Raw genomic sequence first — 16,491 nt, forward strand, 5'->3', positions numbered from 1 at the left:
CAGTCCCCTACAGACAAGCCCAGAGACCAACCTCATCTAGACAATCCCTCACTGAGACTCCCTTCTCAGCTGATTCCAGCTTCTGCTAATTGACAATTAAGACTATTACAATGTGCACAACCCAAAGAAGTAACAACTTATATGTATCTGGACAACTCTTGGAATGCTAATTAGGAAATGTCTTCTGTAAGAAAAAGGTAACTGTAACCAAATTATTAAGCTAAAGCCCTGGGAGCCTGGGGTGAATTTATAAAATAAAAAAGTAAAGTAAAATAAGCTGTCATGGGAGGGGTGGCAGTGTGGGTAAAGGTGTTATTCCAAATCGGCGGGGAAAGGGAAGGAGAAAGATAGATTCAGAGAAAGGGCATCATCAGCAAATCAAATTATTTGGAAAATGTCGTGCAACAGTGGCTAAGGCAGCATCCTCCCTGACCTCTACAACAACTGCTCCCACGTTTAATATGAAGAACAAGTCCCCAGTGACGCATCTGACATCTCATTAACTAAGAACCTGTCAGTGGTTCTAGAGATAGCTTCATGTTTAGTCTTTGATTGTATTTATTATTTTATTTATTTATTTATTTATTTATTTATTTATTTATTTATTTATAAGACTGTGCACACAGTGTGCATGTGCTGCATGCCCAGACGCCTATGGCCTTACTGGAGTCAGCAGAAAACCCTCCTTCCAGCTGTGGGCGCCAGCAATTGAACTCATGTCAGGAGACTGAGCAGAAAGCATCTTTACTCAATGGCCCATGATCGTGTCTCTTGAGTCTTCTAAAGAGCCTTGAAAGAAATGTGCTTGTATTGATGGAAGAGAAAGGTTTGACTTGTGTTTACTAAGTCAATGGAATCAGATATTCAACTTGGTATCTTTACTGTTTCCATCCTTCTGAGGGGCCGCTGATAGTGAGGAACCTGGAACTTCAGCCTGTCCCTCGTTTGTGGCTGCGTGTAAGCCACAGTGAGAATCAGGACTTTGACATTTTACAGTTTCTCACCTGAGGCTGGCAGGTTTGATCCTACAGCACAATTCCATGGGTAGATTGGGGACTAAGTTCAGCAGTGAGGGGACTTGTCTCTGATCCCCATGTCCCCCATGATGAGTTTATTAGCATCTGGTTTTGCCTGTTATGATTTTCCCTAGGTACAGTTATTAAAATCCTCAGATGAGAGTCTGTGTCTTAAAAAGAGAGCTGGGGCTTGGGAGATGGTTCAGTGACTCAAAGTGCTTGCTGTAAAAGCCTGATGACCCAAGAATGACCCTAGCCCACATAAAGGTGGAAGGAGAGTCAACTCCACAAAGTTGCTCTCTGAACTCCACGGTCATCGATGCACGCACAGACACAATACTATGAAACCAAATTTAGAAAAGGAGGCCTGGGGATGTGGCTCAGTTGGTAGAGTCCTTACCTAGCATGCATGAGACCCTAGATTTAATCCCAACACCACAGACTCTGTGCTGACCTCAGACTCATGGGAGCTTACATGTCCTGGGAAGCCAGGTATATGCCGCCTCACATGGCTTATTGTGTATTTTCTTTAGAGAGTTTTATTCACCACCTCAGACTCTAAGGGCATTTAACTATACAATTATACCACACAAAAACAGTGGCAAAACTGGGCTGGGGAGATGGCCTAGTGGGCTCATCTTGAAAGCATGGGGCCTGAGTTTGATCTCCAATGCCAGCATAGAAATTCAGGCATGGTGGCGTCGATCGGCCTAACATCCCAGCATTGGGAAGAGGAACAAGAGGCACCTGACGCTCATTGGCCAGCCTAGCAGAATTGATAAGGTCCAGCTATAATGGGAGACCTTATTCAAAAATAAGGTGATGAAACATTGAGGAAGACACTCAAGGTGGCATCCACATGTATGGACACACATGCATGCTGCGCTCTACACAAACACATCAACACACACACACACACACAAAGCCAAGAGAAGATGATGCAGGATGATAGCAATTCAATGCCCAGTGCTGACTGGAAGGCTCTCAGATGCTCCTGGACATAAAAACATAATGTTAGAATCTAGGGTCCTCTCCCTTCTCACGGGTACCTTACTGAGACACCGTGTGTGAGCCCTCAGCTAACAGAGGTCAGCATCTCTCCCCTGGGGAGATGATTTTACCCCAAAGGGGACTCAGAGGCCACTCCTCCTGCTCACTGCTTTTTCCCTTCCTCCAGCCTAGGAATCAGAGGTCCTGGCTGTGAAACCCCCACCCCCCCACCACCACTACCTCCCCTCCCCACGCCCTCCCAGATCCTCAGAAAGCTCTAAGAACAGACTTCCACCACCACCTGGGCTCTGATCTCTTTCTTCAGAGTCCCTGCCACACCGTCTGTCTCTGTCTTGCTGATGTGGCCTAAACTCTTCTCCCAGCCCTGCTACGCGGTTGCCTATCTGTTTACGGTGTCACTAATTCTTCTAATGAACTCCACACTTCCCCGCAACCAAGCTCGGTATCCTCTTGAAACCATCTTCTGCCCAAACTCCAGCACTCTCCTCCTCATGGCCACAAACGGATGCGGAAACTACCTAGATCTCATCCACAAGCAGAACAGGAGAAAAACCTGCCTCAATATTCTCCTTATCAAAAGCAAACATCTCTTCCCCTGAAGCTTCACGAGACCCCCTGATGTTTCGCTGGCCAGGCTTATTCCTGTGCCCTCCGCTAAGCCAACCAGCAGCAGCAGCCATCAAGGGATGTCTAAGACTTGCTGCCAGTCTTGTGGGAAAGGAACCATCCATGCTACAGGCAACAACATCAGGCACTGCCGACATTAAAAACGTAAGTTCAGCATGACGTTCACGCCTGCCATCATTCATCAACTTTTTTGCTCGGTTCTTCCACGTTATTCGGTCTGTTTTGTTTACTTGGCTGGGGTATCTTCTACGGAATATTTTTCAGTCAGGGTGATGCACAGGTGGTTGACAGTTTTATAGTGCCTTATCTGAACTATCTTGATAAGAAACTGAATTTTGCGTAACAGCCATTTCCTCTCAAAATTCCATGGCAATGGCTTTGTGGTCTTTGGCATTTATCTGACAGACATCAGTATAATAAGTCTCATTTGGAAGCTCCCTCATTCTTCTTCCCCATGGTCCCCCACAGAGCAGAAGGGCTTGTCCAATGTCAGGTGCCTGGGACACAAGAGGCTCCCAGCTAAAGCTGTTGCTAAGAGGCAGGAGCACAGTGAAGGGGCTGTCGCCTGCACATGGCTCCCAACACTCCTGGGTTCCCTGCAGCACACTTTCTCTGTGAATGCCTTCTCTCCAGCTGCCTTAATCATACTAATGTCTGTGTGCTGTAGGATCAAACCTGCCACCCTCAGAGCAGTGAGAAACTGTAAAATGTCAAAGTCCTGATTCTCAATGTGGCTTACACGCAGCCACAAACGAGGGACAGGCTGAAGTTCCAGATTCCTCACTATCAGTGGCCCCTCAGAAGGATGGAAACAGTAAAGATACCAAGCTGAACAATCTGATTCCATTGACTTAATAAACACAAGTCAAACCTTTCTCATCCACAAATGCAAGCACATTTCTTTCAAGGCTCTTTAAAAGACTCAAGAGAAGTGATCATGGGCTAGTGTCTCAGCTTTGGTCAATGCCATAGGCTCTGCTCCGTCGTTGCTGCCCTCACATTCCTCATGGAGTTTGGAAGCTGACTGTGAGAGCACACTTGCCTTTCACAGGGTGTATACACGTCCTTTTGTTTGCAGAATCGCCTTGAACAAGATCCCCATCTCCCAGAGAGCTGTGGGGTGCGACTCTCCCCTCCTTCCTGCCCCCTTGTGATGGGACAGAGACCAGATTCTCCTCTGTCAACCTCTGCTATCTTCCTGAGCATCCTATTAAAAATATTTTGACTACCCTTGTCTTTCTCTGACTTCTGTCTTATCTGTCCTGCTTTTCGCTTCCCCTTTCCTCTGACCTTGGGGAGAATTTACTGAGTTTATCAGGCAGCTGGAGACATTGAAAACTAAGTAAGTCCCATTTGCCTTGATTTCTCTTCCCTTATTCTTTAGGTGTGTGTGAGTGAGTGTGTGTGTGTGTGTGTGCGTGTGTAAAGTCATGAGTGGTAACATGCACCTGTTACTCCAGCACTAGGGAAGGAGGGAGAACTGGGTCCCCAGGGCTCTCTGGACAGCCATTTTCTGACTAGTTGTCAAACTTCAGGCCAATGAGAGACCCTGCTATCTAAATAAGCAGGTGCCCAGCATCTGTGGAACCAAGGTTGTCCTGTGTCACCTCACACAATTATGTACATGGACACACCACATGTGCATGTGTGCCTGTGTGTGTGTGCACGCATAAACACACACACACACACACACCTAAAGAATAAAGGAAAAAGAAATCAAGGCAATTGGGACTTGTAAAATATGTGTGTGTGTGCATATGTAAAGTGTGTGTGTTCTAGGAATGGATTTTGCTTGCATAGCAAGTGCTTTGCCAACTGAGCCTTCTCCCCCGTCCTTTTTATATTTTCACTGTCCTCCCTTCTTACTTCTGGGCATCACTGTTTCTGTCAGCATCCTTAGCTGAGCTGGCTTAAAGGTTCCAGAGGCCATCTTCTCAATCTCCAGGAAGGTGTGATGGTGTATTGAAGACCACTAGGGGCAGCAGCCAAGAGAACGGACCCATGCCTGGATGTCCAGTGATTACTCTCTGCCTCAGAGCATGCTTGGAGAGAGGCGGTGTCTTCCACATGAGTGCTGAGTCCAGAGTGGGTTTGTCTGCACTGCTCTCGGGTCCCTGAATTCCCAAGCTGTGCTGCATTGCCTCTTCTATGGCAGCCATTGATGTTCCTAACCCTAGGGCAGCTAAGCCAGTGCCTCACACAGCAGGCACCACCTACAGGTTCATTAACACCCAAGCTTCCAACCCATGCTTTGGGGACGTTGCGGTCTGGGATGGAAGGGTTTGAGGAAATCCACATGTCCAGGGACCACATCTGAGGTCAGCCTGAAAACCAGGAGCGAGGCAGGAAGCAGGGGCCACAACCATTCTGAACAGCAATGGCAATGAAAATCCCCCAGGTGCCTAAGGGCGGAGGCCTCCTCACCCAGGCAAGGAAGATGCACAATGAACCCAGCAGGAGTCCCCCGTCTTTGTCCTCCCCTAGAGCAGGAGACACACTAATCGCTGAAGCCATGGGGCTGAAACTTAGACAATTCATCACTTTGCATCCCTTTCTCTCCCTAAATCCCTTGTGTTAAAATCTCCTTATTCCACCAAAACTCAGTTCTCAGAGTCCTCCAAAAGGGTTCCCCATGGCCAATGGCTTCTGAACTTTACCATCTGGTGGATGCCTCTGCCACCTCCACTCCCCCTGCCTTGTATTGTTCCAGAGGGAAGGTCCTGCACATGCTGAAGGCAGCAGGTCACTGGCTCTGAGACTGGCACATGGGAGCTATCTTCCCTCTCACACCCATCGCTGTATCTCCTCCTTGAGACCGTCTAGAAGTGTCTGGGGCCGTTTACTCAAGACCAGGCCAGCTGGCTGACTGCTAGGTGAGAGCGCTAGGGCCTGTGACTGCCCCATAACCAGGAATGAGGGGAGGCTGGGGAAGAGGGGGGAAAGGACCCTTACACACTCTCAGAATTTGGATGGAAGGCACCTGAGCTGTGACTTGGTGGCCTCTGCCCCAGCCCTACCAGAGTTCTCTTGTTTGCCCTGGACAGATACGATTGGTTCTGCAGAGTGAATCACCCTTGCTTGATCCAGAGTATACTTCTATAAAGAGGGCTCTGCGTGCACACAGGAATGGAGCCTCAGGGATGCAGGGGACAGATGCAGGGTCTGCAGGGGAAGGGCACCCAGTCTTTTTCCCATCTCAAGGACACACTGGGATTCACTCTGCTCAGAGAGCCATGAATTCTGTATAACTGAAACATGAGTATGTGTTTGTGCACACGTGCAGGTGTACAAGTGTGTTATGTATAGGTGTGTGTGCATGTATGTGAACTTGTAAACAAGGAAACTGGTATGGAATGATTGAGCAAGGAAAGAGTAGGGAACATGGAAGGGGAAGGCGAGTCCACAGAGGGAGACTTTGCTGATATGAAAGACTGTTAAGCAAACTCTGGCACCTAATTCTCATACTATCCCAATACGTTAAGCATTATCTTTAATAAAAACGTGGGAAACCGAGGCAATGGAGCAGAGAAACCTTGGAACAAATTTTGTTTCCTACATCACTCTTGCCCTTTGCTTCCTAAACTTCATTATCTAGTCATAAAAATAAACTGGAAGAAGTCATTGTTTAAAGGACTTGTCACTCAAGCATAAGGACTGGAGTTCAGAGCCCCAGAATCCACATAAACACTGAGTGATATAATAGCCTACCTGAAATTCCAACCTTGGGAGGCAGAGAGGTATCTCAAGAGCAAGCTAGCTACAGACCAGCCCAATCACTAAGCTCTGGGTTTGATTAAGACACCTTACCTCAGTGAACAAATGAGTCAGAAGGACAGTGGATGATGATTTCACCTCTGGCCTCCACATGCACGCACAAATGTGCACAGATACCCCCCCACACACACACACGCGCAAGAATGAAAAATAAACCTGAATGTTCTAAAACCTCATTGCACCAGCTCAAGAAAATCTTGGGGGATAAGGAGTGACTTTCATGTATTGAAGCACACTCTAAGCCAGGCACCGTGACATACTTCTGTTGTCTCAGCACTACAGAGGCTGGGGCAGGAGAACTGAAAATTCCTGGCTGTGTAACAAGATCCAGGCCCAGAAGAGAAAGACAGAGAGGGAAAGGGAAGAAGAGAGAGTTGGAAGAAGGAAGGGAGGGACAGAGGGATGGAAGGACAGAAGGAAGGAAGGAAGGAAGGAAGGAAGGAAGGAAGGAGGGAGGGAGGGAGGGAGGGAGGGAGGGAGGGAGGGAGGGAGAGAAGGAGTAAAAACAGAAAGAATATGCCTGGCGTTGTATACTCTTGAGTTTGCAAGCTAGCAAATTATCTTTTTTTCTGTTAAAGAACTTTTCAAAATTATATTTATTCATTGTATTGTATGTGTGTTTGCCTGCACTTATGCATATGTGCCATGTGCATGTTTAATGCCCACAGAGGTCAGAAGCGGGTATTAGATCCCCTGAAACTGGCATATGGATGGTTTTGAGCCACCATGTGGGTGCTGGATACTGAACTCTGGTCCTCTGCAAAGGTAACAAGCGTTATTACCCTCTGAGGCATCTCCACATCCCTACAAATTATCTTTTGATTAAAAACACTTTCCAGCCCTTCAGGGGACCAGCCCACTTGCTTGGTTCTGCCAGCCCTAGCATTGTGTAGGCAGCAGGCAGAGGAAGAGGAGAGACCGATTCCCAGACAGCCACAGCCAACCACAGCCTCCCAGCTCTGTGCATGCTTCAGGGAAGAGACAACCAGTCCCCAGCCCTGATTCTTTCCTTGCCTCTTGTGGCCAAAAACACCAGGCAAACTCCAGGGCAGGTTCAGGTCAGGCTGAAGGAAGTGAGCCCCTATGCTGAAGACCTCAGGAAGGAGCTATGCAGTGGGTGGAGGGATTGACTGGCAGGCGGACCCTCAGCAGTCACAGCATAAAGCGGTGACGGAAGCAGCACAATATTGTCTGTCAACGTACGGAAGGGATGTTTTTTTTATGTGAGTTCACGTCCTTTTTTTCTTTTCTTGTCTTTTTTTGATTTTTTCAAGACAAGACTTCTTTGTATAGCTTTGGAGCCTGTCCTGGAACTCACTCTGTCGACCAGGCTGACCTCAAACTCACAGAGATCTGCCTGTCTCTGCCTCCCGAGTGCTGGGATTAAAGGTGTGCGCCACCACCGCCCAGCAAGTTCACATCCCTTTCAAAGTACCTTTTTATAATAGAATAGCCCGTATCTTATGGTTCAGATCTTAAATGCCCGCCTGCCTCTGAAACCTTTTATGACTGGAAAGTTGGCTCAGTGGTTAAGAGCGCTTGTTCCTCTTGCAGAGATTCTGGGTTCAGTTCCCCACACACATGCTATGCATCACCATCTGTAATTCCAGTTCCAGGGATTAGACGTTGGCCAGATACACACGTACAGTGAAAACCCTATACACACAGTATTGACAAATCTTTTTTTTTTTTTTTCAAAAGAGGTGCTTGGAGCTGGGTCTGGCCGTGCAGGCCTTTTAATCTCAGTACTTTGGAGGTAGAAGCAGGTAGATCTCTGTGAGTTCAATGAGACCCTGTCTCCAAAAGAAAAAAAAATCAATCAAACAACCAATCAATTAGTTAAAACGAAAGAGATGCTTGGATTTAACACCCTTTCTTATAAAAAAAACTTGTTTGTTGCTCGCTTGGACCCCCCAGTGGGCGGCGCTAGTGAGAGATGGAGGAAACTCCAGTAGGTGGGACCCTATTGGAGGAAGTTAGACCAATGAGAGTGTATCCTTGAAGGGGATATTGGGACCCCCTTCCTTGTTTTGGGGCTGCCGAATAGTGCTCCCCACTGCGACCTCATTCCTCTTGACAGGCCCAAACCTATAGGGCAAGTGACGATGAACTAGAACAGAAGCCCAACTCTTCATTTTACGTTCCTTAACTGAAGGATGGTTAACACAATAGCCACACGTTGGGTCCAATGGCTTGGGCTTTGTCCTTACAATAAACTGGAATTTTTTACCCTGAGACCTTTGAGCATCCAGCTAAGCAGACAGCAAGCGAATCCCAAGACAAACACGCCCTAGCACCAATGCTCCACCCCCAAGGAGCGTGGGGCCTCTATGGGGCAGCGAGGCGCAGGAAACAGCGGGGGTCAGTCTGACAACTGTGGCTAGTCTCTTTGGGGCTATTGTCCCCCATGGATGGTCCCCCAAACACACATGAGCCATCCTTTCTCCATCCAGAAAGTCTTCCCTTCCTGTGTTCCCCTCTCCTAGTCCAGTACAGAGGGCCAGGTCAAAGTTATATAAACCTTGAGAGGGTCAGCTAGCTGACCCCCACCACCCACTCCCACTTTGTCCTGCACTGAACTGCATGCTAGCCTGCGGCTCCCGCACCCCTGAGACAGTAGGGTTGAAACGTGATTAAGTTCGTGGTAGACTGAGTCCCTGATCTTCACAATGTATCTGGGAGTGAAGGGTGGGTTTGCCCCTGGTTTGTGCAGACGTCCCAGAGCCAGCAAGGATGGAGGCGCAGGTGGGAATTCACGTTTAATTGGTGTTCGGCTGCCTATGAAGAGAGCGCTTTTCTTGGGTCAGTCCCTGTAGGGTGACTGGCCCTGTTCAGGAGTTGTCTTGGAGCAACCCCTGGCGCAGGTGACTAGATCTTGGGCGACTCCGCTCCGCCGCCTACAGCCTAGACGCAGCTACTGCGCAGGGGACTCGGGCGGCGACCCTGGGCACGAGCACCGCGGGGAGGTGTCTGAAGCCCGGCGCTTCCTGCCTGGCCCTTGGCCCAGGGTGGTGACTGGCTGTCGCGATCGGGGCGCGGGTCCCCGCCCCCGGCTCCCAGTCCCCACCCCTGCGCCCTCGGGGGCGCCCCATCGCGGGAGGGTGGTCCGCCGCGCCCCGGTCGCCTAGGGGCGGAGAGGTGGCGGGAACCTCCTTCCCGTTTCCGCCGCGGGCAGCGTGCCGGCCAGTGCCACCGGGAGGCGCGGTCGTCCCTCCGCCCGCGCGCCGGGGGCCGGCCCTGCCGCCTGCGCCTTTTTCCTCGCGCTCACCGCAGCGGCGCGCGGTCACTAGCCAACCGCAGGGAACGCGGTGGCTGCAGCGCCCTGCGCTCGGAAGATGGTCCCCGCGGCCGGACAGCTCGCTCTGCTAGCGCTGGGTACGTAGATGACACCCGGTGTTCCCGGGCCCACTCCAGACTGCTCTCTGTGGTGCTCCGGAGTCCGTTTGGGAGAGGGGGATGATTGAAGTGGGTGGGAGCGTGCGAGCGACCGGGAGTCACTGTGAACTGTGAAGCGGGGGGACAGTCCTGGCGAGGTGGCCGCCGGGCGGTGAGATCCGGCTTGAACTTTACTCTACGCGACGTCGGCTCGCCGGTGCCCACGCCCTCCTGCCTACCTGCTTGTCACGGAGCCGGGCTTCTCCGGAGCCGCCTGAGCGCGGGGTGTTTGAGTGCGACCCACTGGGTGGCCCTGGCTTGAGCCCCTTTCTTTTACCCCGGGTGGGAGTCCACGTTCCGGGGCGCCCTCCGCCTTCGACTTCAAGCTCTCCTAGGCGTTGGGGTGGGTTTGGGCTTTTTGTGCGGATTAATTGTTCTGTTAATGAGCTTCCCTGGAAGCCATAGTGTCCCTGTCAGAAGAGGCCGAAGTGACACCTGAGCGTGACCAGTTTCCTCAGAGTTGGTTCTTGGACATAAACGGGGGTGGGGGAGGGGACACGCGTCCCGGCGTGTCTGGGAGGCGGGAGAGCTTTCCCGCTGCGAAGCTCGCAGGTGTGTGCTTCGGTAACCGGTCTGTCCTTGACTTGTGTGTTCCCCAAGCGCAGTGTGCACTTTCATCTGTCTGGTGCGGGGTCTGTGATGTTTGACAGGGTGGACGGAGGCACCCAGGTGTCCCGGTCATTGCTGCCGCCTTGTGAATATTTTCTGATATCTTCAACATTTAAAAACCCTGTAAAGTGGCTGAGGCTGTAGGTCAGTGGGCATTGGGAAGGATCCCCAGCGCCATGTAAAGCCAGCTTTGTAACCCCAGCGCTCCGAAGGGAGAGGCAGTGGGATCATAAGTTCAATACCATTCTTATCTACTTAGCAAGTTTGAGATCGCCTGAGCTCGTGAGAATCCGGTTCTAATTATTAAAAATTAAAGCCCTGTAAAGTAAGATACTCGCTCCGGGGTCAATAGAGCCCAAAGGGAAGCTTGGTACTCCCCTCCCCAAAATATGCTCAGAGTTGCAGCCTGTCCCAGCCAAGCAGAGGGATGGCTCACAAGTCCCCCTCAATCCTGCCCTGGGAAGTCTAGTCCTGCTCTGGGGCAGGAGGGAACACATCGAGAAGTTTCTAGGTGCTCCCTCACCTGAAGCGACAGATAAGGGCAGGTTTCTTCACTTTTTTCGGGTGTCTGCTAACACCAGGTTTCCCTTCAAATACATCTATTTAAAGCTGTGAACGTGGAGGTGTTGGGAAGCAGGTAGGCGTTTCCCATCCCCCTCCCACCCTGCCCAGTAGTATTTACTAGCTAGAACACCATGAGTGTGAGCCTGGTGTTGCCCAGCAGTTCTGATTCCTTCACTCATTTGGCTTCTGCGCCCATCTGATGAAAGAAGGGGCCATCCCTTGTTCCCGTTTTATAGAGGAAGGAAGGACAGGGCAAAGAGCCGCTGTCCTCTGTCCTAGGTGGCCCAAGAAGTGGAGCGTCCCCTCACTGTGGTCAGCAGACCAGTCCCATCTCAGGGATTTTGATGTGGCTTTGAGAGATGGCGTAGAAAACTCTAGAACTCACTGTTCGGTGTCTTTGTGGTTGAGCTCTAGGGTGGCAAGGCTGTTTTTATTCAGTGAGAACTGAGGCAGAGGCGCCTCCCAGCAGCTGCCGACAGCTCCCCAGCCTCTGGCACTCCATGGAGCCGCACTCACACCATGATTTTCTCCTTGCCTGCGTGTTGTGTTCAGTGCCCTCTCTGCTTCTCTGAGAGAGAGAAAAACAATTATAAACCTGAGATTGACCAATCTATAAAAGCCAGCTTATACAGTTCCAGAATGAGTAGTTTAAAAAAAATGCGCGTGAAAGGGAATAATTCACACCAGTGAGGGTTTCTTTTCATTTAATACTCTTTAAAAGAAAAGAAAAATCACAGCCCTTAGGTCTGTGCCTTTATTCAAATGGCTGCCTCCCACGTGTCTTTAATTTGTGGTATTTCCTCTGAAGCTGTGCTTCCTCTGATTTTTCTTAGACAGCTCCAGGCAAATCAGGCAGTATTTCATCGATAAAGATGGTCTAGAGAACGCTCGATTGTCCTGAGAGAGGCCTGGATGTTAGTAGAGGCGCAGGCTTAGATCCCGACACTTATCCATGTTCTGGGGGGCAGAGTGTGGGCAGAGTGGCCCAAATGGCAACTTTAGAAACATGGCACCTCCCTTGTGTCCAGGGAACAAGAGGTTAAGTTGTTAGCATTGCATAGCCTTTCTGTGCCTTGTTTTTCCTCTCTGTGAAATGGGCTACTGGATAGACTTGATGCCTGCAGACTAATGTCTGGTATGCAGTAAGAGCTTAATTAATCTTAATGCCACCCATCCCCTTGTTGTTGGTACTCAGAGCGCCCGAGAATTCTAGATGTCAGGGCAGGTTACGTGGGTTCTATGACCCACAGGTCACCACCTGAGCTTGCCTCAAGCTACTCACCCTGTCTCTGCCAGAAAACCTGCCCGAGTGATTTCTAGTCGTTGCCACCTGGCAGGCGACACACTCAAGTAAGCCTCGGCATTCTTCTGTACGTTACAAACCAACACGCTTTCCTGGTCAGGGTCTGTGCCTGCTCCTTAGTGCTCAACCAACAGTCGTTTCCATTCTGTGAAGTGGGAATAATAAAACCGGGACCTGGTGGCCCAGAGCCCCAGGCTCCGCCTCTGCCACCGCAAAGGCGTTAAATAAACCCTGCACTGGAAACCAACCTGATTCTGTGACAGTGAGGGGCTTTCCAACTCAGAGATAAAGCCTGTTTCTGCGGCGCTTTCCCTAGGTGAAGACTGGACTGCAGAGAAGGTGGTCGTGGAGACAGGGCTGTGACCTTGTTTTGGATTCATGCTGAGGGTTCATCAGGAAAATGTCGTCTTTCAGGCCTCCACTGTCCACCCTTCACGAGTCCTGAAAGACTCATGCCTTCCGTACGGGGCAGTTAGGGTGTGCTTGCTGGCAGCGAGGCCTGGAGAGGGGTAGGTAGATAGATGCTGGCAAGGTTGTGGACCCTATTTGCTCTCCCAGCATTTGGTTTCCTGGGGACAAGGTGATCTTTTAAGTAATGTGTCTTGCAACGGAGACTTTTCTTATAGGAGTAAATGATGCTTTGCACTCTTGTTACTATGGTAACCCATGACAAACAGATGACTTTTCCATGGGATGGATCTCCAAGGACCTTTGCAATATGTGTTTGGAACAAGGCCCCCGTCACCACACTGCCCTCTAAAGCAGGCAGGCATCAGGTCATCCCACACTAAAAACCTTTTTAGCATCTTCTACAGCAATATGCTTCAGTCAGAACCATCTGGAATCCTGGGGAGCACAGGTGGAGGGGTTTGCAAGCTCCGCACGACCTCACATGTGATCTGTGTGCCCAGATCCTCAGACAGGTGCTGTGGGGACCTTCTGCCTTCACCCACTGCCCTGTGCGTCAAAGCCATCCTCACAATTGTGTGTTTGGCGACTCACGAGCTGTCATTAAAGCTGCTTCCGCCTGTGCTGCTGGCCAGGACAGAGTTGGAATTTTGCTGAGAGTTCTCAGTTCTGCTTTGCCTATGGCCTGTGTTACTGAACATCAGCTTGCAACACTAACCATTTCGTGCTTTCTCTTTTTAAATTTTGACTTATTTTTAGCATATGAGTGTCTTGCCTGTGTGGACGCCTGAGCACCGCATGCACAGTGCCCAATGAGGCCACAAGGGTATCAGATGCCTTGGGACTGGAGTTACAGAGGAATGTGTGCCACCAGATAGGTGCTGGGAACTGAACCGATATCCTCTGCAAGAGCAGTCAGTGCTCTTAATCTCTGAGCCATCTTTCCAGCCCCATGCCACACCTGGTTGTTAATTGCAAAAGTGACTTGACGTATAGCTTTTTCAAATATTCTAATCATATAATTTTAAGATATAAACTTAAATATATATATTTCTAGATGGAGAGGGCTTGGGAGACTTTTCTGCTGACTTTGGTTTGCATTATATTTTTGTTAAGATTTTTAAAAATTGTGTGTGTGTGTGTGTGTGTGTGTAGATTTGTGCACATGAGTAAAATGCCCATGGAGAACACAGTACCAACCTAGAGCTGGAGTCACAGGCGGTTGTGGGCCACCCATTGTGGTTACTAGAAACTTAACTCACGTGCCCTGTAAGAGCAGTGGGCTCCCTTAACTGCTAAGCCATCCCTCCAGCCCCTTGGTTAGTTTCGTAATGTCTCCTAGGGCAAATGGCAAATATAAAAATCTTCCCTAAAGTCAGGAAAGCCAGAAATCCAGCTGGCAGAACCACCTCTGAGCGTCAGCTCAAAGGCAAGGGGGTGTGCTCCTTTAACCCACATGCTCAGGTCTAGGCACCCCTACCTCTCTCCAGGGTGGAACTCACTGAGTAGACATGGCTGGCCTTGAACTCACAGAGATCTGCCCGTTTAAAGGCATGTGCCACCACCGTGCCTAGGCTAATTCTTTTGAAGCATTATGAATACGACCTAAGAAATAAAGACTGTTACCTGGGATTATGAAAAGCCAGAAGCTTATGGGAACCTAATTGTGCTCCATCTAATACTGGTTGGTCTTAAGCCTGAGGAAGCTTTTTCTAAAAAACAAAACAAAACAAAATACCAGCATGGAGTCATCTCCTAGTCTACTGAATTCCGTGTGTTGCTGTATCCATTATTTTTGGAGCAGTAGACTGAGGCAGGATCTTTCTGCATAGCCCAGGAATGCACCATCCTCCTGCCTCTGCCTCCTGGGGGCCAGAATTACAAATGCAGCTTCCTGAAAGAGCTACTTTCCTCACTTGAGCCTTTGGCTTCTCAGTTTCACAAAGACGGAGGAGGCTGCCCCAGGAAAGGACTCAGATATGGTGCTCCTTCAGCTTGCTGGCACTTGGCTGTTGGTTTAATCTTCCACGCTCACCTTTCCTGCCTGGGAAACAAACGGCAACGCCTCAGCCTCAGAGTCTGGAGCACGTCAGCCAGCTCACTCCTCTTCTCTACAGGTTTCAAGCTCCATGTTCTTCATCCCTGCCTGGGGAACCTGTCAGCATGACCTCATGGAGTGTCTACCTGGGACACTCTAAATATGCCTCGGCTGCCAAACACCAGCCAGGGCTGTCAGCATCCATCCCAGACAGCTCTTTGATAATCAAGGGTAGGGTGGTTGCAGGCAAATTCCCATGTCACCAATGTCACTCTTCTTTGGATGTTTCTTGTTGTTTTCAAAAAATGGATTATGGGGCCAGTGAGATGGATCAGTAGGTCAAAGTGATTGCTGCAAAAGCTTGATGAACTGAGTTCAATTCCCCAAACCCACACAAAGATGGAAGGAGAGAACCGACTTTTGAAAGTTTTGGTTTTGGTTTGCATGCATGCATGCACACATGTAGTAATAAATAATTTTTTAAAAAATATGAAAAGTAGATAGATTTGAAACTAGGGGGGAGGCTCAGTCAGCAAGAAAAGTTCTTGTCTTATGAGAGCCCAATTGGGTTCAGTCCCCAGATCTTATGTAGCATGAGCAGAATAAAGTCGTAACTGTAGTCTGGTGAGGCTGAACTAGGTGGTTCCTGTGGGCTCCGTGTCCAGCCACCCTTGCTAACTGGGTAAATGCCAGGCCAATGAGAGACCCTGCCTGATGGAGATATGTGGTATCCTGGAGATAACACCTAAGGCTGCCCTCTGGCATCCACATGCTCATTCACATCCACACACATGCACACACACACACACACACACACACTCACTCATGCACTCACATGTGCATAAAAACAAATTCTGACATATCTTTATGATAGCAAAAACCTATTTTACTCTTCTGGAATATTTGGAATATTATAGGAAAATGAGCAGTGTTTGGGTAACCACACAACATAACTACAATTAACATTGCATTAGAGCCAGTGGGGGAGTGTGGGTCAGTGTTAAGATGGATACGAATCCCAATGGGTTCGTGATGTGTTTATTAGTTTGAGTAGCTCAATCATTTATAATAAACACTTTTATATTACTCCTGGCTAATATACCAATGTCTAGTGGCTGGCACTTTCTTTCTCTTTTTCACACACACACACACACACACACACACACACACACACACACACACATCTATGCATGTACGCACGCATGCATTCATAGTACAACGTAGCCAGCATTCAAGGGCTTTGACCTTGTGGCTTGCCTCCAATCACTCTGCTAACAAAGAATCCACATGTTTTGTCTTGGGAATATCAACTGATACAACACCTTCCGGAAGTCACTGTAGCCATAGCGTCCGATCAGTTACCAGTGGGCATAGCTTGGTAATGCACCCAGCCCATGTTCCCACCTGCGCCACAGAAATGCTTGTAGAGATGCAGGCAAAGAAAAGTGAACAATGCTGCTTGCCGAACTGTCGTGATGCTGGAGCTATTTGAGTGAGTGAGTTCTCCCTGTCATCACCACGGTGATTCACTAGGCAACTATTTGATGAGAGTTTTCATAATACACTCAGACTTGAAAGGTGAGTTCCTGAGCTGAACGTGCTGTGCAGTGCTTTGGTTTCAAACAGTCTTTTAAAATTTTTGTGGTAGTGAGGGTTGGACCCAGGGCCTCATGCATGCTTCCTCAAGCACTGGTTCGCCTTCTTTT

At 49.3% G+C, this 16,491-nt stretch overlaps 1 protein-coding gene across 1 annotated transcript in view; it reads left to right on the forward strand.

The window, feature by feature from the left end:
- Positions 1 to 9,622: 9,622 nt before the first annotated feature.
- Positions 9,623 to 16,491, forward strand: part of Tgfa (transforming growth factor alpha) — an 85,250-nt gene continuing 78,381 nt past the window's right edge. Inside the window, exon 1 of the mRNA XM_050165345.1 lies at positions 9,623 to 9,803. Coding sequence (XP_050021302.1) covers positions 9,764 to 9,803 — 40 coding nt within the window. The 5' untranslated portion in view covers positions 9,623 to 9,763. The remainder of the gene's footprint in view (positions 9,804 to 16,491) is intronic.

This window comes from Alexandromys fortis, unplaced genomic scaffold (assembly GCF_014885135.2).
Source record: "Alexandromys fortis isolate MF-2015 unplaced genomic scaffold, M_Fortis_MF-2015_v1.1 scaffold_158, whole genome shotgun sequence".
Classification (NCBI taxonomy): domain Eukaryota; kingdom Metazoa; phylum Chordata; class Mammalia; order Rodentia; family Cricetidae; genus Alexandromys; species Alexandromys fortis.